Here is a 22,607-nt window from a genome sequence, read left to right as displayed (position 1 = left end):
TAGTACTGTGAAATTGTGAAAATTATGATAATGCCCTTTTAGAGCTGTTTGAAAAGACCCCCTGAAATTTCTGCCTGTTTTGGTGGGATGGAGTTTTGAGCTGCTTGGTGACATCACCAGGTGGTAAATTAGTTAATAGACCAATTAGAAAGAGAGTTCTGAATCTCTCTGCCAATAACAACTAGTTTTCAGTTTTTCCCTACCCACTCAGACCACTCCCAGACAGTCCTAGCTACATTTTGGCTTGAGAAATTGCTATTTGCTAAGAAGCTATCTTTGTGTCTTTTTGACCATTTTAATTGAAAACAATCACAATAAGGTGCTTCATTGTTACCGAGAACAAACGGCTGCATTTGACTGCTCTCCAGTGACAGAAAGAGCTGGATTGTGAGATTTAGGATGTGAACTTGAATGTCTGATGAACATGAATGCTAATGAGTGAGTTGCTGCTGTATACTTACCGTGCTGACACATTGGTTGTGAAGTTGGCACAGTCTTTGCTATATATGAGCTTGGTGGTGCCTGTGATGTCCTCCCACTGGGCTGGGGCTGTGCCACCTGGAGAGAAGGAAGAGACATCAGATACACCAAGGATGATGAGAAAAAGGTATATTAAACATGCAAGCAGATTTTACTTCACCATATCACTCTGACACCCATTGTTATGGTGCAGAGAATCAACAGTTACTGTATATAGCCATGACATTGTATATTCTCTGGCTTGCAGACCGACATAAATCTGGATTTTCCCATCTCACAGCTGAGAGACTTTGAATCACTATGTTCAATGAATTTCCTTCTGTCTATGAGGTGACCATGCAGTCCAACTCATAGTTTACTCTAAATAGAGGGAAACTATTAAACTATTCCACTGTGCCATTAGTCCACTGTAAGGCCTCAGTCAGGTTTGCGTGTGAAAGTGTTGGCGTACCGATGACACTGCAGAGCAGGCGCAGGCTGGTGGTGTCCCCCTCCCCAGAGTCCCGGGGGCTCTCTCTCCAGGAGGGGGGTAGGGGGATGCACAGGCCGATGGGCCTGTGGAACTTGCGTCGCCGTGGCTCCACAGTCACCACAGGGCTGAAGGTTGCCTGGTTACCCAGCAGCTTGGCAACCAGCTCATCTGGGACTGGTTGGGCCTGAGGTTGGAGGGGAGAGGATGTGTGGAGGGAGAGACAACGATGTGGTGGAGGAGTGTGGAGAAGACAGAGAGGAAGGCACAGAGAGAAAGAGGGAGAGAAATTGACACAAAGGTAGACAGACAGATAGCAATGTAGAGCGAAAGAGTACGAGAAAAGAAGACAGTGAGAGATAATAGGATGTATGTGATGATGTAACAGATGACAATGTACAGGTAAATAAATCAAATGGAAGAAATGAAGGATGAAGAGAAAGAGAGAGAAGTCTATGGTCAACAAAATGCTATTTGAATCTACACCAAAACATACAAACAATTTGAAAAGACACATTGCGTTTATTTTTTGTTGTCAGTGTTTATTGTAAAAATGTGAAACAAATATTAACATTTAAAAATCTAGATTCACAAAAAAAATCATAAACCTTTAGACATTAATGCAAACAGATTTGAAAGAAAAAGACGTTGTTTAACCCAGTCAAAGTATAGAATACATCTCACAATTCAAGCATTCATGCACAGATTTCCTCGTTCACTTGCTTCACGTGATGAATATTGAATGATATATGAAATAAAATAAATGGTCTCCCTCGCTACACATTCAAGTTAACTGTCTCACTTTGTACAGCCTTTGACAAGGTTAGCGTACCTGCTAGAGTAAAGCTATCACCGGGTTATGAGGCTATAAGGTTCTACAGGCTGCAGGTAACACAGCGGATGCACCAAAGCAGCAAGGGAGATGGAAGGTCCATGGATGGTGGAATCAAATCAAATTAAACTTGATTTGTCACTTGCGCCGAATACAACAAGTGTAGACCTTACCGTGAAATGCATCCTGTGCCATGTTCACTGTAACATATTTCTCTCTAAAAATGAGGCTATTTATGTAGGCCAATATGGAGGTTTATCCATGGCAAGGGCTAAAACCCCTCAACACACAGGTATGAAACCAAATCCAAACCACTCTCCACTCCGATCATAGCAGGCATGCTGCTAAAGAACACTCACTTTCAACAAAGTCCCTGTGCATTGTCTAACCATGACTATAGCTATGGAATGTCACCACAGTAGTGAATGATGCATTAAGCTTTAGGACACTGGCATGCTCATTTGCAAACATTGGTGACTCGAAGATGCACTTTCAAAACAGCCTCATATAAACTTGAAGGTTAAAATGCCCATAGTCAAGTGACTGTACTACGTGTATGAACATAGTACATCTCAGTGTTCGTGTGTAGCACACAGAAAAAAGACACAAATATGCAAATGTTCAACCTCTTGGCAAGGCAAAAAACATTTTAAAGGTGCTGATCAAATTCAAACCAAATCCACATAGCATGCATATAGCATTCTTGGTGATACAGGCAGGCACTAACGATACTGTCTTCCTCCTCCTTCTTCCTCCTCATCCTCCCATCTCACCTGCAGGCCCAGGCGGACTCGCTTGGTGACCGCTGTCTCAGGGAACGAAGCCTGGACCAACGGTACCAGTTTACTGGTCAGCTGACCCCCCTCTGGGCCAATCAGATCGCTCTCCTGCTGGACGCGCGACACCACAGCAAAGTAGAGGGGGAAGTCAGTGGAGATAATTCGTCGGATACGCTTCTTCCCAAGCTCCTCCTGGCTCTCCAGCTCTAAAGGAATAAACAAGCAGACCGTAGCGGTCAATGAGAGTGGGTATTACTCTTACAGTACTGATAAGAAAGCAATGATGAACACCAAACAGCCTGTTATCAGTGACCGTAATCAGGTCTGACTGAGTTAGTAGGACTTCTCATTTGACTACCTTCATCCATCCCATTGAGGATAGTCTCCAGCACATCGTCGCCATAGCGATTGCGGTGTTCCTTCCAGACAGAGCCGTTCTCACTCCTCAGCACCACCAGCTCCCGGTCCCCTCGACCCAGAGCAGCAAAGTGAGGGATCTCCACGATCACAGGCCTGAAAGACACACAAAACCACAGAGACAATAAGCTCATCATGTAATTAGTGGATACCCTCACCGAATGGTGAACACAGTTTTAGAATGAGATTTTTTTTCCTGATCTCAAAATGTCCTCCCTTCAATACTCTACAGTGTAGGTTTAGTCCTCACCCTAGGAACTGCATGCTGGCTGGGCCCAGTGATATGATACGGCTGGCTAAGCCCTCTCCCTCCACCAAGGGGGGAGGAGTGGTGAGTTTCTGGGGCTTGACCAGACGACAGGTGATCCGTGTGGGGGCGGCACAGGTCCGTGGAGGGATGATGACACGCAGGCCGTTATGTCTGCTGCCTCGCATGGAGCCGCCCCGAGCATCCACCATGAAACTCACCAGGAACCTGACAAGACAAGCGTCCCCACATCATTAGACAGCTTACAAATGTTTCTATTTCCGCTCTTGGATAAGGTTGCAAAGGGAGGGTGTATTACTGTAAACATTCTACATTTACCAGTAAATTACCAGAATTTTGGTAGATTTCAAGGATTTTATGTAATCGATCATAAGACATCTAGTGGCCCTTTTGGGTACTTCATATTATCACAGGTGTCTGTAATTATCTCTGGTCCTCTGTGTGGCCTTATGTAAAATATATTAAATAATTAAACAAGATGATAAAAAATACACAGTAGCAGTCAAGAGTTTGGACACACCTACTCATTCAAGAGTTGTTCTTTATTTTTACTATGTTCTACAATGTAGAATAATAGAATAATAGTGAAGACTAATAGTAAACACTATTAAATAACACATAACACATATCATGTAGTAACCAAAAAAGGGTTAAACAAATCAAAATATAGTTTAGATTTTAGATTCTTTAAAGTAGCCTCCCTTTGCCTTGATGACAGTTTTGCACACTCTTGACATTCTCTCAGCCAGCTTCAATGATTTTCCAACAGTCTTGAAGGAGTTCCCACACATGCTGAGCACTTGTTGGCTGCTTTTTCTTCACTCTACGGTCCGACTCATCCCAAACCATCTCAATTGGGTTGAGGTCGGGTGATTGTGGAGGCCAGGTCATCTGATGCAGCACTCCATCACTCCCCTTCTTGGTCAAATAGCTCTTACACAGCCTGGAGGTGCGTTGGGTCATTGTCCAGTTGACAAATAAATGGTTTTGTTGGAACCAAAAATCTAAATTTTGGACTCATCAGACCAAAGGACAGATTTCCACTGGTATAATGTTCATTGCTCGTGTTTCTTGGCCAAAGCAAGTCTCTTCTTCTTATTGGCTTCCTTTTAGTTGTGGTTTCTTTGCAGCAATTCGACCATAAAGGCCTGTTTCATGCAGTCTCCTCTGAACAGTTGATGTTGATATGTGTTACTTGAACTCTGTGAAGCATTTATTTGCGCTGCAATTTCTGAGGCTGGTAACTCTAATGAACTTATCCTCTGCAGCAGAGGTAACTCTGTGTCTTCCTTTCCTGTGGCGGTCCTCATGAGAGCCAGTTTCATCATAGCGCTTGATGGTTTTTGTGACTGCACTTGAAGGAACTTTCAAAGTTCTTGACATTTTCCGGATTGATTGACCTTCATGTCTTAAAGTAATGATGGACTGTCGTTTCTCTTTACTAATTTGAGCTGTTCTTGCCATGATATGGACTTGGTATTTTACCAAATAGGGCTATATTCTGTATACCACCCCTACCTTGTCACAACACGACTGATTGGCTCAAACGCATTAAGACGGTAAGAAATTCCACAAATTAACTTTTAACAAGACACACCTGTTAATTTAAACGCATTCCAGGTGACTACTTCATGAAGCTGGTTGAGAAAATGCCAAGAGTGCGCAAAGCTGTCATCTAGGCAAAGGGTGGCTACTTTGAAGAATCTCAAATATAAACTATATTTTGATAGGTTTAACATTTTTTGGGTTATTTCATGATTCCATATGTGTGATTTCATAGTTTTGATGTCTTCACTATTATTCTACGATATAGAAAATAGTCAAAATAAAGAAAAACACTTGAATGAGTAGGTGTGTCCAAACTTGACTTGTATTGTGTATACTATTTATACAATGACAAACCTGTAAAACATTATCCTAAATATATACCAACAACTTAGTGAACACCAATGTTTAATATGGGGGTTAAAGTATGAAATATTGATTTCTATATATTTTTTAACCTTTTTTTTTTACTATGTCAATATGTATTTTTTGCAATGTTTTGGCGTCAAACTGGTGGCAGTTGTGAAAAAAGTCAATAGCTGAACGAGTTGCAGAGGTTATAGAAAACAATTCCAGTGTTGATTAGATACAATATATATATATATTTATTTTTGTTGTATTTTATCTCCCCAAATTCGTGATATCCAATTGCAATCCAATTTTGATCTTGTCCCAATGCGCTTGGGAGAGGTGAAGGTCGAGTCATGTGTCCTCCGAAACATGACCCGCTAAACCGCTCTTCTTAACACCCGCCTGCTTAACCCGGAACCCAGCTGCACCATTGTGCTGGAGCAAACACCATTCAACTGACGACCGAAGACTAGACCACAACGAGACAAGAAAAGCCCCACCGGCCAAACCCTCCCCTAACCCCGACGACGCTGGGCCAAACCCTCCCCTAACCCCGACGACGCTGGGCCAAACCCTCCCCTAACCCCGACGACGCTGGGCCAAACCCTCCCCTAACCCCGACGACGCTGGGCCAAACCCTCCCCTAACCCAGACGACGCTGGGCCAAACCCTCCCCTAACCCCGACGACGCTGGGCCAAACCCTCCCCTAACCCCGACGACGCTGGGCCAAACCCTCCCCTAACCCCGACGACGCTGGGCCAATTGTGGGACTCCCAGTCACGGCGGGTCGTAACAGCCTGGGATCGAATCCGGATGTGTAGTGACGCCACAAGCACTGTGATGCAACTCGGGAGGCCTGATTAGATACTTTTATAATTAAATAGGCTATTTCCTCTTGAACCATTTGGTCTATCTACTAGAAAATCATAGAAAATATGGACACCGATATAAAAAATGAAGATCAAACTATGCTCTATAGATGGTCATACTAGCAATCCGCTATCTGTTCTTAAGCAATTTCTTGCTAAGGTTATTGTTAGGGTTAGGTTTAGAATAATGGTCAGGGTAAGAGCAAAGGTCAGGGTAGGGTAAGGGTTAAGTTTAGGGATAGGTTTAGGGATAGGGTTAGTTGAAATTGCTAATAGTCTGTAGAGCATCTACAGATGGACTATCCAAATGAAGTGTTACCAAAGGTATACCATATGAATACATTGTTTTAAGTTATTCAAGTTTACAAAAGTATGTGGACACCCCTTCAAATTAGTAGATTTGGATATTTAAGCCACACCAATTCCTGACAGGTGTATGAAATCGAGCACAAAGTCATGCAATCTCCATAGACAAACATTGACATTACAATGCCCTTACTGAAGAGCTCAGTGACTTTCAACGTGGCACTGTCATAGAATGCCACCTTTCCAAATCAAATCAAATCAAATTTTATTTGTCACATACACATGGTTAGCAGATGTTAATGCGAGTGTAGCGAAATGCTTGTGCTTCTAGTTCCGACAATGCAGTAATAACCAACAAGTAATCTAACTAACAATTTCAAAACTACTGGCTTATACACAGTGTAAGGGGATAAAGAATATGTACATAAAGATATATGAATGAGTGATGGTACAGAGCAGCATAGGCAAGATACAGTAGATGGTATCGAGTACAGTATATACATATGAGATGAGTATGTAAACAAAGTGGCATAGTTAAAGTGGCTAGTGATACATGTATTACATAAGGATGCAGTAGATGATATAGAGTACAGTATATACGTATGCATATGAGATGAATAATGTAGAGTATGTAACATTATATTAGGTAGCATTGTTTAAAGTGGCTAGTGATATATTTTACATCATTTCCCATCAATTCCCATTATTAAAGTGGCTGGAGTTGAGTCTGTGTCAGTGTCAGTGTGTTGGCAGCAGCCACTCAATGTTAGAGGTGGCTGTTTAACAGTCTGATGGCCTTGAGATAGAAGCTGTTTTTCAGTCTCTCGGTCCCAGCTTTGATGCACCTGTACTGACCTCGCCTTCTGGATGATAGCGGGGTGAACAGGCAGTGACTCGGGTGGTTGTTGTCCTTGATGATCTTTATGGCCTTCCTGTGACATCGGGTGGTGTAGGTGTCCTGGAGGGCAGGTAGTTTGCCCCCGGTGATGCGTTGTGCAGACCTCACTACCCTCTGGAGAGCCTTACGGTTGTGGGCGGAGCAGTTGCCGTACCAGGCGGTGATGCAGCCCGCCAGGATGCTCTCGATTGTGCATCTGTAGAAGTTTATAATGAGTGCTTTTGGTGACAAGCCGAATTTCTTCAGCCTCCTGAGGTTGAAGAGGCGCTGCTGCGCCTTCTTCACGATGCTGTCTGTGTGAGTGGACCAATTCAGTTTGTCTGTGATGTGTATGCCGAGGAACTTAAAACTTGCTACCCTCTCCACTACTGTTCCATCGATGTGGATAGGGGGGTGTTCCCTCTGCTGTTTCCTGAAGTCCACAATCATCTCCTTAGTTTTGGTGACATTGAGTGTGAGGTTATTTTCCTGACACCACACTCCGAGGGCCCTCACCTCCTCCCTGTAGGCCGTCTCGTCGTTGTTGGTAATCAAGCCTACCACTGTTGTGTCGTCCGCAAACTTGATGATTGAGTTGGAGGCGTGCGTGGCCACGCAGTCGTGGGTGAACAGGGAGTACAGGAGAGGGCTCAGAATGCACCCTTGTGGGGCCCCAGTGTTGAGGATCAGCGGGGTGGAGATGTTGTTGCCTACCCTCACCACCTGGGGGCGGCCCGTCAGGAAGTCCAGTACCCAGTTGCACAGGGCGGGGTCAAGACCCAGGGTCTCGAGCTTGATGACAAGCTTGGAGGGTACTATGGTGTTGAATGCCGAGCTGTAGTCGATGAACAGCATTCTCACATAGGTATTCCTCTTGTCCAGATGGGTTAGGGCAGTGTGCAGTGTGGTTGAGATTGCATCGTCTGTGGACCTATTTGGGCGGTAAGCAAATTGGAGTGGGTCTAGGGTGTCAGGTAGGGTGGAGGTGATATGGTCCTTGACTAGTCTCTCAAAGCACTTCATGATGACGGATGTGAGTGCTACGGGGCGGTAGTCGTTTAGCTCAGTTACCTTAGCTTTCTTGGGAACAGGAACAATGGTGGCCCTCTTGAAGTATGTGGGAACAGCAGACTGGTATAGGGATTGATTGAATATGTCTGTAAACACACCGGCCAGCTGGTCTGCGCATGCTCTAAGGGCGCGGCTGGGGATGCCGTCTGGGCCTGCAGCCTTGCGAGGGTTAACACGTTTAAATGTCTTACTCACCTCGGCTGCAGTGAAGGAGAGTCCGCATGTTTTCGTTGCAGGCCGTGTCAGTGGCACTGTATTGTCCTCAAAGCGGGCAAAAAAGTTATTTAGTCTGCCTGGGAGCAAGACATCCTGGTCCGTGACTGGGCTGGTTTTCTTCTTGTAGTCCGTGATTGACTGTAGACCCTGCCACATACCTCTTGTGTCTGAGCCGTTGAATTGAGATTCTACTTTGTCTCTGTACTGGCGCTTAGCTTGTTTGATAGCCTTGCGGAGGGAATAGCTGCACTGTTTGTGTTCGGTCATGTTACCAGTCACCTTGCCCTGATTAAAAGCAGTGGTTCGCGCTTTCAGTTTCACGCAAATGCTGCCATCAATCCACGGTTTCTGGTTAGGGAATGTTTTAATCGTTGCTATGGGAACGACATCTTCAACGCACGTTCTAATGAACTCGCACACCGAATCAGCGTATTCGTATTCGTATTCGTATTCAATGTTGTTATCTGACGCAATACGAAACATCTCCCAGTCCACGTGATGGAAGCAGTCTTGGAGTGTGGAGTCAGCTTGGTCAGACTAGCATTGAACAGACCTCAGCGTGGGAGCTTCTTTTTTTAGTTTGTGTCTGTAGGCAGGGATCAACAAAATGGAGTCGTGGTCAGCTTTTCCGAAAGGAGGGCGGGGCAGGGCCTTATATACGTCGCGGAAGTTAGAGTAACAATGATCCAAGGTTTTTCCACCCCTGGTTGCGCAATCGATATGCTGATAAAATTTAGGGAGTCTTGTTTTCAGATTAGCCTTGTTAAAATCCCCAGCTACAATGAATGCAGCCTCCGGATAAATGGATTCCAGTTTGCAAAGAGTCAAATAAAGTTCGTTCAGAGCCATAGATGTGTCTGCTTGGGGGGGATATATACGGCTGTGATTATAATCGAAGAGAATTCTCTTGGTAGATAATGTGGTCGACATTTGATTGTGAGGAATTCTAAATCAGGTGAACAGAAGGATTTGAGTTCCTGTATGTTTCTTTCATCACACCATGTCTCGTTAGCCATAAGGCATACGCCCCCGCCCCTCTTCCGGCGCCGACAGAGATGGCCGCCTCGCTTTGCGTTCCTAGGAAACTATGCAGTTTTTTGTTTTTTTTACGTTTTATTTCTTACATTAGTACCCCAGGTCATCTTAGGTTTCATTACATACAGTCGAGAAGAACTACTGAATATAAGATCAGCGTCAACTCACCATCAGTACGACCAAGAATATGATTTTCACGAAGCGGATCCTGTGTTCTGGCTTTCAACCAGGACAACGGAATGGATCCTATGCGGCGCCCCAAAAAAACGACTCCGTAAAAGAGGGAAACGAGGCGGTCTTCTGGTCAGACTCCGGAGACGGGCACATCGTGCACCACTCCCTAGCATTCTTCTCGCCAGTCTCTTGACAACAAGGTTGATGAAATCCGAGCAAGGGTAGCATTCCAGAGGGACATCAGAGACTGTAACGTTCTTTGCTTCACGGAAACATGGCTCACTGGAGAGACGCTATCGGAGGCGGTGCACCCACAACTCAGTTCTTCAAATGTATGCCCTGCTAAAACTGCCCCGGGCAACTGTAAGTGCTGTTGTTGTGAAGTGGAAACGTCTAGGAGCAACAACGGCTCAGCCGCAAAGTGGTAGGCCACACAAACTCACCGCCAAGTGCTGATGTACATAGCGTGAAAAAATGGTCTGTCCTCGGTTGCAACACTTACTACCAAGTTCCAAACTGCCTCTGGAAGCAATGCCATCACATTAGCTGTTCGACGAGAGCTTCATGAAATGGGTTTCAAGCCTAAGATCCCCATGCGCAATGCCATGTGTCAGCTGGAGTGGTGTAAAGGAGCAGTGGAAACGCATTCTCTGGAAAGATGAATCACCCTTCACCATCTGGCCGTCCAACGGACGAATCTTGTTTTGGCAGCTACCCGGAGAACGCTACCTGCCTGAATGCATAGTGCTAACTGTAATGTTTGGTGGAGGAGGAATAATGGTCTGGGACTGTTTTTCATGGTTCAGGCTATGCCCCTTAGTTCCAGTGAAGGGAACTCTTAATGCTATAGCATACAATGAAATTCTAGATGATTCTGTGCTTTCAACTTTGTGGCAACAGTTTGGGGAAGGCCCTTTCCTGTTTCAGCATGACAATGCCCCTGTGCCTAAAGTGAGGTCCATACAGAAATGGTTTGTCGAGATCGGTGTGGTAGAATTTGGTTGGCCTGCGCAGAGCTCTGACCTCAACCCCTTTGAACACCTTTGGGATGAATTGGAAAGTCGACTGCGAGCCAGGCCTAATCGCCCAACATCAATGCCCACAGCAATGTTCCAAAATCTTGAGTCAAGCCTTCCCAGAAGAGTGGAGGCTATTATAGCTATTATAGTCCACGTAGCTTTGGTCATGTAGTGTATAATGTAGTGTATAAATTCCCAAAGTTACGATAGTTTGCCATAAATTTTCTGTTAATTACCAAAATTACTGAAGATTCCAATAACTTTAGTAAATTACTCGCAGCTTTGCAACCCTACTCTTGGATATTGTTTATGGACAACATAAGGCATTTGTCAGTGTAGGGCTACAGGCAGGGGAGGACGGACACACACATTGCTGTGTGTACTGACCCTGTGTGTATGGGGCTGGCCACAGGACTGACGTTGTCAGAGGTCTCTGTAGCTGGACTGCTGGGGATCAGGGAGTCATCATCATAATCTTTTTGTAATGGCATTGGAGTGTGTACCTAAAAGACAGGAGAATGGCTCATTGTAGCATTTTGCATTTTCACTTTTCTACTCACTCTCCACAGGTTGAGATATACACATGTTCAGTAATGATATAGCAACTATAATGACACCCGCTCGTTAGGACAGAACATAACCCGTCTGTTGTGTACCTGCTCCATGTCATGCTCCTTCAGGATGACCGTCTCTGGGGATACACAAGGGATCCTGGGAATGGCAGGCGAGTAGTTACTATTGGAGAGAAGAGCAGAACACAGTCAATAAAGGGAATATTCTTATTCCACTCCACACATCCCAATACAGCTCTAATCCAACCATTCCCTGTTCTTTACCATTGCACCCCCCCCCCATCAGCCCCCTCTAACCCCCTCCATCTACCCCATCCCCTACCCCAGCCAACCCTACACAGTGACCAGCCCTCTCTCGTACTCCATAGATTTCTTGGGTGACAGGAAATCGTCATCATGGTCCTTTAAGTCATCCATCTTCATGTACCTGGCTCCTTCCGTCCCCAAAAGCTCTTCCCCTTCAGACAACAACAGCAAGGCCAGAGAGAGAGAGAACAGACCGTGGTCAGAGGAGTGACAGAGAGAGCAGTGGTCAGAGGAGTGACAGAGAGAGGGAGAGAGAGAGAGAGAGAGAGAGAGAGAGAGAGAACAGTGTTCAGAGGAGTGAGAGAGAGAGAGAGAGAGAGAGAGAGAGAGAGAGAGAGAGAGAGAGAGAACAGTGTTCAGAGGAGTGACAGCGAGAGAGAGAGAGAGAGAACAGACAGTGGTCAGAGGAGTGACAGAGAGAGAGAGAGAGAGAGAGAGAGAGAGAGAGAGAGAGAGAGAACAGTGGTCAGAGGAGTGACAGAGAGAGAGAGAGAGAGCACAGTGGTCAGAGGAGTGACAGAGAGAGAGAGCACGGTGGTCAGAGGAGTGACAGAGTGAGAGAGATCAAAAAGAAATCTGCAGCATGTGAGTCAGAGTCAGAAAGCATAGAATGAATGAGTATAGTAAATATAACCTAGGATTTATATCAGGGATGGGCAACTGGTGTCCCGCGTCCCGGGGCCCGCCCCCGCCCCCCCCCCCTCTTTTGTAGGCCTGTAGATCAATTTTCAAAAATGAAAAGAAAAAAACTTACCGTTGAGAGTTAGGATTGTGGAATACACAAGGTGCAATTTTGAAATGTGGTTGTGCATCAGCAGTCACTTACAGTCACTCAATCAGCCCGTATCAGATATTTTTTTTAGATTGGTAAATTAGTATTGCCAGCTATCTCAACTTGTAGTAATCATGGTCGAATTACCGACTGGGGTTACCCCATTGATTTTGCTAGTCACTCTCACTCAGATCATATTAAAAACTGCAAACATTTCTCTCCACCCTATAGAAAATGTGTAGAATTGCATGTAATTTGTAGTAAAATGGCTAAATATTCTCTCTGCCCCATGGCAAAATGTAAATGTAAAAAAAAATGTAAATGTAAAAAAAGTGTAAAATTGCAGCAAACTTGCGTTAAAACTACAACAAAAGGCTATGACTGCCCCTCATGATGTTTTGTGGCCCCCACCCCCATCAAAGTTGCCCATCCCTGGTTTATATAGTAGTTAGGTTGGTGAGTTGAAGGGTTAACGACTACACTCCACACACTGTGCACGTGTTAATGCTTGTCAATGGGAAGAGATTTAGTGAAGCCACGATCACAGAGACTCAAAGGCAGATGGAGCAAAAGGACATGGAGAAAGATAGAAAACAGATGGGGGTTCTTGCACTATGTTCAATATTCATCTCAAATGTGATCTGTTGAAATGCTCTTCATCCATAAACTATTCCCGATAGTTGAATATTTGGAGCACAGCATACAGTATTGGGTATTTACAGTCAAATATCCCAGACTTTCCTAACATCTGGACAGTTCCAATGGCCCAACACGAACTGAGTCTAAAACAGGACAATGTCACAACAGCCATGTCCATGTCCATTGGGACAGCCATGTCCACATCAACATGGACCCAATCTGGCTGGATTAAATTGATTTAAACAGGGTTGAGAGGTTTTTTTCCTCTCCCTCTGGGAGTGCTCTCTGAGGGACATTCTTGTATAAAAAACCCCCACAGAGTACATAAAAATACATATACTATGCACAGTATGTACTTCACCACACACAATAGACTGGCATGGCGGACACACAAAAGCACTCATCACTCAAAACCATCTATTTTCACTTTATTATGTTCTCTCATCTGTGTCCCTCTACCCATCTAAGTTTATTCCAGGAAGTGGCAGGTTATAGTTACTTACCCCCTCAAATCCTGAGCTAACTGGAGAGAAGTCACCCGCGCCAAACACAATTGTTCCGTTAATGCATGTGCTTGTGTCTGTATCAGCACGAGAGGTGTTAGGGTTGTTTTCAGTGAGTGTTTGAGTGGGTGCCTGGATGTGGTCCAGAGCCAAATGAATGGTGAGGTCAAAATAACCAGTGAGTCTATATGTTTCCACAGGTTTAAAATGAGTCAACTCACCTCCACTCCTGTGTTGCCACAGAGTGGGTATGTGTCAGATGTTGTGAACATCAGAAGTGTAAAGTATGTGTAATGTGTGTGTGAGAGGAACATGCCTTTATGTTCCATAATTTGAGTAAGTGATCTGTGTCTTTAAGACAGCAAATAAGCTACTTTCTCATTTTAGACCAACGGTGACAATCTTTCAGTTAAATTATCAGGGAGCTAAAAATATAAGGGTGTGACTTCCTCTGACATCATAGTCAAGGTGTTGTAACAGTTACACTTTGACCTTTACTGGTTGACAAAACAACCGTGGGGCTTTGAAGACTTTTGTGCAAAACTTGTTCTCATTGCCTCACACTATATGGGCACCACTGCAAACACACGTCTTTAAACACTACAGAAACAGACTATACAAATGACAGCGGATGTAGTGGGTCACAATGGAGGAACATTGATAAACACATCACAACAACAAGACAGCAACAACCAGATAACACCATCAACATATTGGAATATTGATACAGTACAGTAACATCTTGGAATGTTGATACAGTAACATCTTGGATGTTGATACAGTACCATCTTGGAATGTTGATACAGTACAGTGCCATCTTGGATGTTGATACAGTAACATCTTGGATGTTAATACAGTAACATCTTGGGATGTTGATACAGTAACATCTTGGATGTTGATACAGTAACATCTTGGAATGTTGCTACAGTAACATCTTGGATGTTGATACAGTACAGTAACATCTTGCAGTGTTGATACAGTACCATTTTGGAATGTTGATACAGTAACATCTTGGATGTTGATACAGTACCATCTTGGAATGTTGATACAGTACAGTAACATCTTGGAATGTTGATACAGTAACATCTTGGAATGTTGATACAGTAACATCTTGGATGTTGATACAGTAACATCTTGGGGTGTTGACACAGTAACATCTTGGATGTTGCTACAGTAACATCTTGGGTATTGATACAGTAACATCTTGGGTATTGATACAGTAACATCTTGGGATGTTGATACAGTAAAATATTGGGATGCTGATACAGTACCATATTGGATGTTGATACAGTACCATCTTGGAATGTTGATACTGTACAGTAACATTTTGGAATGTTGATACAGTAACATCTTGGAATGTTGATACAGTACCATCTTGGAATGTTGCTACAGTAACATCTTGGATGTTGATACAGTACAGTAACATCTTGCAGTGTTGATACAGTACCATCTTGGAATATTGATACAGTACAGTACCATCTTGGATGTTGATACAGTAACATATTGGATGTTAATACAGTAACATCTTGGGATGTTGATACAGTAACATATTGGGATGTTGATACAGTACCATCTTGGATGTTGATACAGTAACATCTTGGATGTTGATACAGTACCATCTTGGAATGTTGCTACAGTCACATCTTGGATGTTGATACAATACAGTAACATCTTGCAGTGTTGATACAGTACCATCTTGGAATGTTGATACAGTAACATCTTGGATGTTGATACAGTACCATCTTGGAATGTTGATACAGTACAGTAACATCTTGGAATGTTGATACAGTAACATCTTGGATGTTGATACAGTAACTAATTGGATGTTGACACAGTAACATATTGGATGTTGCTACAGTAACATCTTGGGTATTGATACAGTAACATCTTGGGTATTGATACAGTAACATCTTGGGATGTTGATACAGTAAAATATTGGGATGCTGATACAGTACCATATTGGATGTTGATACAGTACCATCTTGGAATGTTGATACTGTACAGTAACATTTTGGAATGTTGATACAGTAACATCTTGGAATGTTGATACAGTACCATCTTGGAATGTTAATACAGTAACATCTTGGGATGTTGATACAGTAGAGTAACATCTTGGAATGTTGATACAATACAGTAACATCTTGGAATGTTGATACAGTACAGTAACATCTTGGAATGTTGATACAGTACAGTAACATCTTGGATGTTGTTTCAGTAACATCTTGGATGTTGATAGAGTAACATCGTGGAATGTTGATACATTACCATCTTGGAATGTTGATACAGTAACATCTTGGATGTTGATACAGTACCATCTTGGAATGTTGATACAGTAACATCTTGGAATGTTGCTACAGTAACATCTTGGATGTTGATACAGTACAGTAACATCTTGCAGTGTTGATACAGTACCATCTTGGAATGTTGATACAGTAACATCTTGGATGTTGATACAGTACCATCTTGGAATGTTGATACAGTACAGTAACATCTTGGAATGTTGATACAGTAACATCTTGGATGTTGATACAGTAACATCTTGGGATGTTGACACAGTAACATCTTGGATGTTGCTACAGTAACATCTTGGGTATTGATACAGTAACATCTTGGGTATTGATACAGTAACATCTTGGGATGTTGATACAGTAAAATATTGGGATGCTGATACAGTAACATTTTGGAATGTTGATACAGTAACATCTTGGAATGTTGATACAGTACCATCTTGGAATGTTGCTACAGTAACATCTTGGATGTTGATACAGTACAGTAACATCTTGCAGTGTTGATACAGTACCATCTTGGAATGTTGATACAGTACAGTACCATCTTGGATGTTGATACAGTAACATCTTGGATGTTAATACAGTAACATCTTGGGATGTTGATACAGTAACATATTGGGATGTTGATACAGTACCATCTTGGATGTTGATACAGTAACATCTTGGATGTTGATACAGTACCATCTTGGAATGTTGCTACAGTCACATCTTGGATGTTGATACAGTACAGTAACATCTTGCAGTGTTGATACAGTACCATCTTGGAATGTTGATACAGTAACATCTTGGATGTTGATACAGTACCATCTTGGAATGTTGATACAGTACAGTAACATCTTGGAATGTTGATACAGTAACATCTTGGAATGTTGATACAGTAACATCTTGGATGTTGATACAGTAACATATTGGGATGTTGATACAGTAACATATTGGATGTTGCTACAGTAACATCTTGGGTATTGATACAGTAACATCTTGGGTATTGATACAGTAACATCTTGGGATGTTGATACAGTAAAATATTGGGATGCTGATACAGTACCATATTGGATGTTGATACAGTACCATCTTGGAATGTTGATACTGTACAGTAACATTTTGGAATGTTGATACAGTAACATCTTGGAATGTTGATACAGTACCATCTTGGAATGTTAATACAGTAACATCTTGGGATGTTGATACAATACAGTAACATCTTGGAATGTTGATACAATACAGTAACATCTTGGAATGTTGATACAGTACAGTAACATCTTGGAATGTTGATACAGTACCATCTTGGAATGTTAATACAGTAACATCTTGGGATGTTGATACAGTACCATCTTGGAATGTTGATACAATACAGTAACATCTTGGAATGTTGATACAGTACAGTAACATCTTGGAATGTTGATACAGTACAGTAACATCTTGGATGTTGTTTCAGTAACATCTTGGATGTTGATAGAGTAACATCGTGGAATGTTGATACAGTAACATCTTGGATGTTGATACAGTACCATCTTGGAATGTTAATACAGTACTGTAACATCTTGGAATGTTGATACAGTACCATCTTGGAATGTTAATACAGTAAAATCTTGGGATGTTGATACAGTACAGTAACATCTTGGAATGTTGATACAGTAACATCTTGGAATGTTGATACAGTACAGTAACATCTTGGAATGTTGATACAGTAACATCTTGGATGTTGATACAGTACAGTAACATCTTGGATTGTTGACACAGTAACATCTTGGAATGTTGATACAGTAACCTCTTGGATGTTGATACAGTACCATCTTGGAATGTTGATACAGTACAGTAACATCTTGGAATGTTGATACAGTACAGTAACATCTTGGATGTTGATTCAGTACCATCTTGGCATGTTGATACAGTACAGTAACATCTTGAAATGTTGATACAGTAACATCTTGGAATATTGATACAGTAACATCTTGGATGTTGATACAGTAACATATTGGGATGTTGATACAGTAACATCTTGGAATGTTGATACAGTAACATCTTGGATGTTGATACAGTACCATCTTGGGATGTTGATACAGTAACATACTGTATTGGGTGTTGATACAGTACAGTAACATCTTGGATGTTGATACAGTACCATCTTGGAATGTTGATACAGTACAGTAACATCTTGAAATGTTGATACAGTAACATCTTGGAATGTTGATACAGTAACATCTTGGATGTTGATACAGTAACATATTGGGATGTTAATACAGTAACATCTTGGAATGTTGATACAGTAACATCTTGGATGTTGATACAGTAACATCTTGGGATGTTGATACAGTAACATATTGTGATGTTGATACAGTACCATCTTGGATGTTGATACAGTAACATCTTGGATGTTGATACAGTAACATATTTGGATGTTGATAAAGTACCATCTTGGAATGTTGATACAGTACCATCTTGGAATGTTGATACAGTACCATCTTGGAATGTTGATACAGTACAGTAACATCTTGGAATGTTGATACATTAACATCTTGTAATGTTGATACAGTACTGTAACATCTTGGAATGTTGATGCAGCACAGTAACATCTTGAAATGTTGATACAGTAACATCTTGGAATGTTGATACAGTACCATCTTGGAATGTTAATACAGTAACATCTTGGGATGTTGATACAGTACCATCTTGGAATGTTGATACAATACAGTAACATCTTGGAATGTTGATACAGAACAGTAACATCTTGGATGTTGTTTCAGTAACATCTTGGATGTTGATAGAGTAACATCGTGGAATGTTGATACATTACCATCTTGGAATGTTGATACAGTAACATCTTGGATGTTGATACAGTACCATCTTGGAATGTTAATACAGTACTGTAACATCTTGGAATGTTGATACAGTACCATCTTGGAATGGTAATACAGTAAAATCTTGGGATGTTGATATAGTACAGTAACATCTTGGAATGTTGATAAAATACAGTAACATCTTGGAATGTTGATAAAGTACAGTAACATCTTGGAATGTTGATACAGTAACATCTTGGATGTTGATAGAGTACAGTAACATCTTGGATTGTTGATACAGTAACATCTTGGAATGTTGATACAGTAACCTCTTGGATGTTGATACAGTACCATCTTGGAATGTTGATACAGTACAGTAACATCTTGGAATGTTGATACAGTACAGTAACATCTTGGATGTTGTTTCAGTAACATCTTGGATGTTGATACAGTACAGTAACATCTTGGAATGTTGATACAGTAACATCTTGTAATGTTGATACAGTACTGTAACATCTTGGAATGTTGATGCAGCACAGTAACATCTTGAAATGTTGATACAGTAACATCTTGGAATGTTGATACAGTACCATCTTGGAATGTTAATACAGTAACATCTTGGGATGTTGATACAGTACCATCTTGGAATGTTGATACAATACAGTAACATCTTGAATGTTGATACAGAACAGTAACATCTTGGATGTTGTTTCAGTAACATCTTGGATGTTGATAGAGTAACATCTGGAATGTTGATACATTACCATCTTGGAATGTTGATACAGTAACATCTTGGATGTTGATACAGTACCATCTTGGAATGTTAATACAGTACTGTAACATCTTGGAATGTTGATACAGTACCATCTTGGAATGGTAATACAGTAAAATCTTGGGATGTTGATATAGTACAGTACCATCTTGGAATGTTAATACAGTAACATCTTGGAATGTTGATAAAGTACAGTAACATCTTGGAATGTTGATACAGTAACATCTTGGATGTTGATAGAGTACAGTAACATCTTGGATTGTTGATACAGTAACATCTTGGAATGTTGATACAGTAACCTCTTGGATGTTGATACAGTACCATCTTGGAATGTTGATACAGTACAGTAACATCTTGGAATGTTGATACAGTACAGTAACATCTTGGATGTTGTTTCAGTAACATCTTGGATGTTGATACAGTACCATCTTGGAATGTTGATGCAGTAACATATTGTATTGGATGTTGATACAGTACAGTAACATCTTGGAATGTTGATACATTAACATCTTGTAATGTTGATACAGTACTGTAACATCTTGGAATGTTGATGCAGCACAGTAACATCTTGAAATGTTGATACAGTAACATCTTGGAATGTTGATACAGTAACATCTTGGGATGTTGATACAGTAACATCTTGGAATGTTGATACAGTAACATCTTGGATGTTGATACAGTAACATCTTGGAATGTTGATACAGTAACATATTGTATTGTTGATACAGTACAGTAACATCTTGGAATGTTGATACAGTACCATCTTGGAATGTTGATAAAGTACCATCTTGGAATGTTGATACAGTACCATCTTGGAATGTTGATACAGTACAGTAACATCTTGGAATGTTGATACAGTAACATCTTGGATGTTGATACAGTAACATCTTGGGATGTTGATACAGTAACATCTTGGAATGTTGATACAGTAACATCTTGGATGTTGATACAGTACCATCTTGGAATGTTGATACAGTAACATATTGTATTGGGAATGTTGATACAGTACAGTAACATCTTGGAATGTTGATACAGTACCATCTTGGAATGTTGATACAGTAACATCTTGGATGTTGATACACCATCTTGGAATGTTGATACAGTACAGTAACATCTTGGAATGTTGATACAGTAACATCTTGGAATGTTGATACATCTTGGATGTTGATACAGTAACATATTGGGATGTTGATACAGTAACATCTTGGAATGTTGATACAGTACAGTAACATCTTGAAATGTTGATACAGTAACATCTTGGAATGTTGATACAGTAACATCTTGGATGTTGATACAGTACCATCTTGGATGTTGATACAGTAACATCTTGGATGTTGATACAGTAACATATTTGGATGTTGATAAAGTACCATCTTGGAATGTTGATACAGTACCATCTTGGAATGTTGATACAGTACAGTAACATCTTGTAATGTTGATACAGTAACATCTTGGATGTTGATACAGTAACATATTGGGATGTTGATACAGTAACATCTTGTAATGTTGATACAATACAGTAACATCTTGGAATGTTGATACAGTACAGTAACATCTTGAAATGTTGATACAGTAACATCTTGGAATGTTGATACAGTAACATCTTGGATGTTGATACAGTAACATATTGGGATGTTGATACAGTAACACCTTGGAATGTTGATACAATACAGTAACATCTTGGAATGTTTATACAGTACCATCTTGGAATGTTAATACAGTAACATCTTGGGATGTTGATACAGTACCATCTTGGAATGTTGATACAATACAGTAACATCTTGGAATGTTGATACAGTACAGTAACATCTTGGAATGTTGATACAGTACAGTAACATCTTGGATGTTGTTTCAGTAACATCTTGGATGTTGATAGAGTAACATTGTGGAATGTTGATACATTACCATCTTGGAATGTTGATACAGTAACATCTTGGATGTTGATACAGTACCATCTTGGAATGTTGATACAGTACAGTAACATCTTGAAATGTTGATACAGTAACATCTTGGAATGTTGATACAGTAACATCTTGGATGTTGATACAGTACCATCTTGGATGTTGATACAGTAACATCTTGGATGTTGATACAGTAACATATTTGGATGTTGATAAAGTACCATCTTGGAATGTTGATACAGTACCATCTTGGAATGTTGATACAGTACAGTAACATCTTGTAATGTTGATACAGTAACATCTTGGATGTTGATACAGTAACATATTGGGATGTTGATACAGTAACATCTTGGAATGTTGATACAGTAACATCTTGGAATGTTGATACAATACAGTAACATCTTGGAATGTTGATACAGTACAGTAACATCTTGAAATGTTGATACAGTAACATCTTGGAATGTTGATACAGTAACATCTTGGATGTTGATACAGTAACATATTGGGATGTTGATACAGTAACATCTTGGAATGTTGATACAATACAGTAACATCTTGGAATGTTGATACAGTACAGTAACATCTTGGAATGTTGATACAGTACCATCTTGGAATGTTAATACAGTAACATCTTGGGATGTTGATACAGTACCATCTTGGAATGTTGATACAATACAGTAACATCTTGGAATGTTGATACAGTAAGTAACATCTTGGAATGTTGATACAGTACAGTAACATCTTGGATGTTGTTTCAGTAACATCTTGGATGTTGATAGAGTAACATCTTGGAATGTTGATACATTACCATCTTGGAATGTTGATACAGTAACATCTTGGATGTTGATACAGTACCATCTTGGAATGTTAATACAGTACTGTAACATCTTGGAATGTTGATACAGTACCATCTTGGAATGGTAATACAGTAAAATCTTGGGATGTTGATATAGTACAGTAACATCTTGGAATGTTGATAAAATACAGTAACATCTTGGAATGTTGATACAGTAACATCTTGGATGTTGATACAGTACAGTAACATCTTGGATTGTTGATACAGTAACATCTTGGAATGTTGATACAGTAACCTCTTGGATGTTGATACAGTAACATCTTGGAATGTTGATACAGTACAGTAACATCTTGGATGTTGTTTCAGTAACATCTTGGATGTTGATACAGTACCATCTTGGAATGTTGATGCAGTAACATATTGTATTGGATGTTGATACAGTACAGTAACAACTTGGATGTTGATACAGTACCATCTTGGAATGTTGATACAGTACAGTAACATCTTGAAATGTTGATACAGTAACATCTTGGAATGTTGATACAGTAACATCTTGGATGTTGATACAGTAA

General features: G+C 40.9%; 1 protein-coding gene across 14 annotated transcripts in view; it reads right to left on the bottom strand.

Moving 5' to 3' along the window:
• Positions 1-22,607, bottom strand: part of LOC112248502 (ankyrin-1) — a 214,985-nt gene that overhangs the window by 31,546 nt on the left and 160,832 nt on the right. For all 14 annotated transcript variants that reach the window (XM_042320616.1, XM_042320621.1, XM_042320623.1 and 11 more), the window contains 8 exons: positions 11,643-11,739; positions 11,366-11,444; positions 11,097-11,212; positions 3,228-3,452; positions 2,919-3,073; positions 2,555-2,766; positions 932-1,136; positions 462-558 (listed from right to left, as the gene is read on the bottom strand). In XM_042320616.1, the coding sequence (XP_042176550.1) occupies positions 462-558; positions 932-1,136; positions 2,555-2,766; positions 2,919-3,073; positions 3,228-3,452; positions 11,097-11,212; positions 11,366-11,444; positions 11,643-11,739 (1,186 nt within the window). The remainder of the gene's footprint in view (positions 1-461; positions 559-931; positions 1,137-2,554; positions 2,767-2,918; positions 3,074-3,227; positions 3,453-11,096; positions 11,213-11,365; positions 11,445-11,642; positions 11,740-22,607) is intronic.

Source organism: Oncorhynchus tshawytscha, linkage group LG04 (genome assembly GCF_018296145.1).
Source record: "Oncorhynchus tshawytscha isolate Ot180627B linkage group LG04, Otsh_v2.0, whole genome shotgun sequence".
Lineage (NCBI taxonomy): Eukaryota > Metazoa > Chordata > Actinopteri > Salmoniformes > Salmonidae > Oncorhynchus > Oncorhynchus tshawytscha.
The sequence above is the reverse complement of the archived record's forward strand: the minus strand, read 5'-3'. Positions and strand labels throughout refer to the sequence as shown.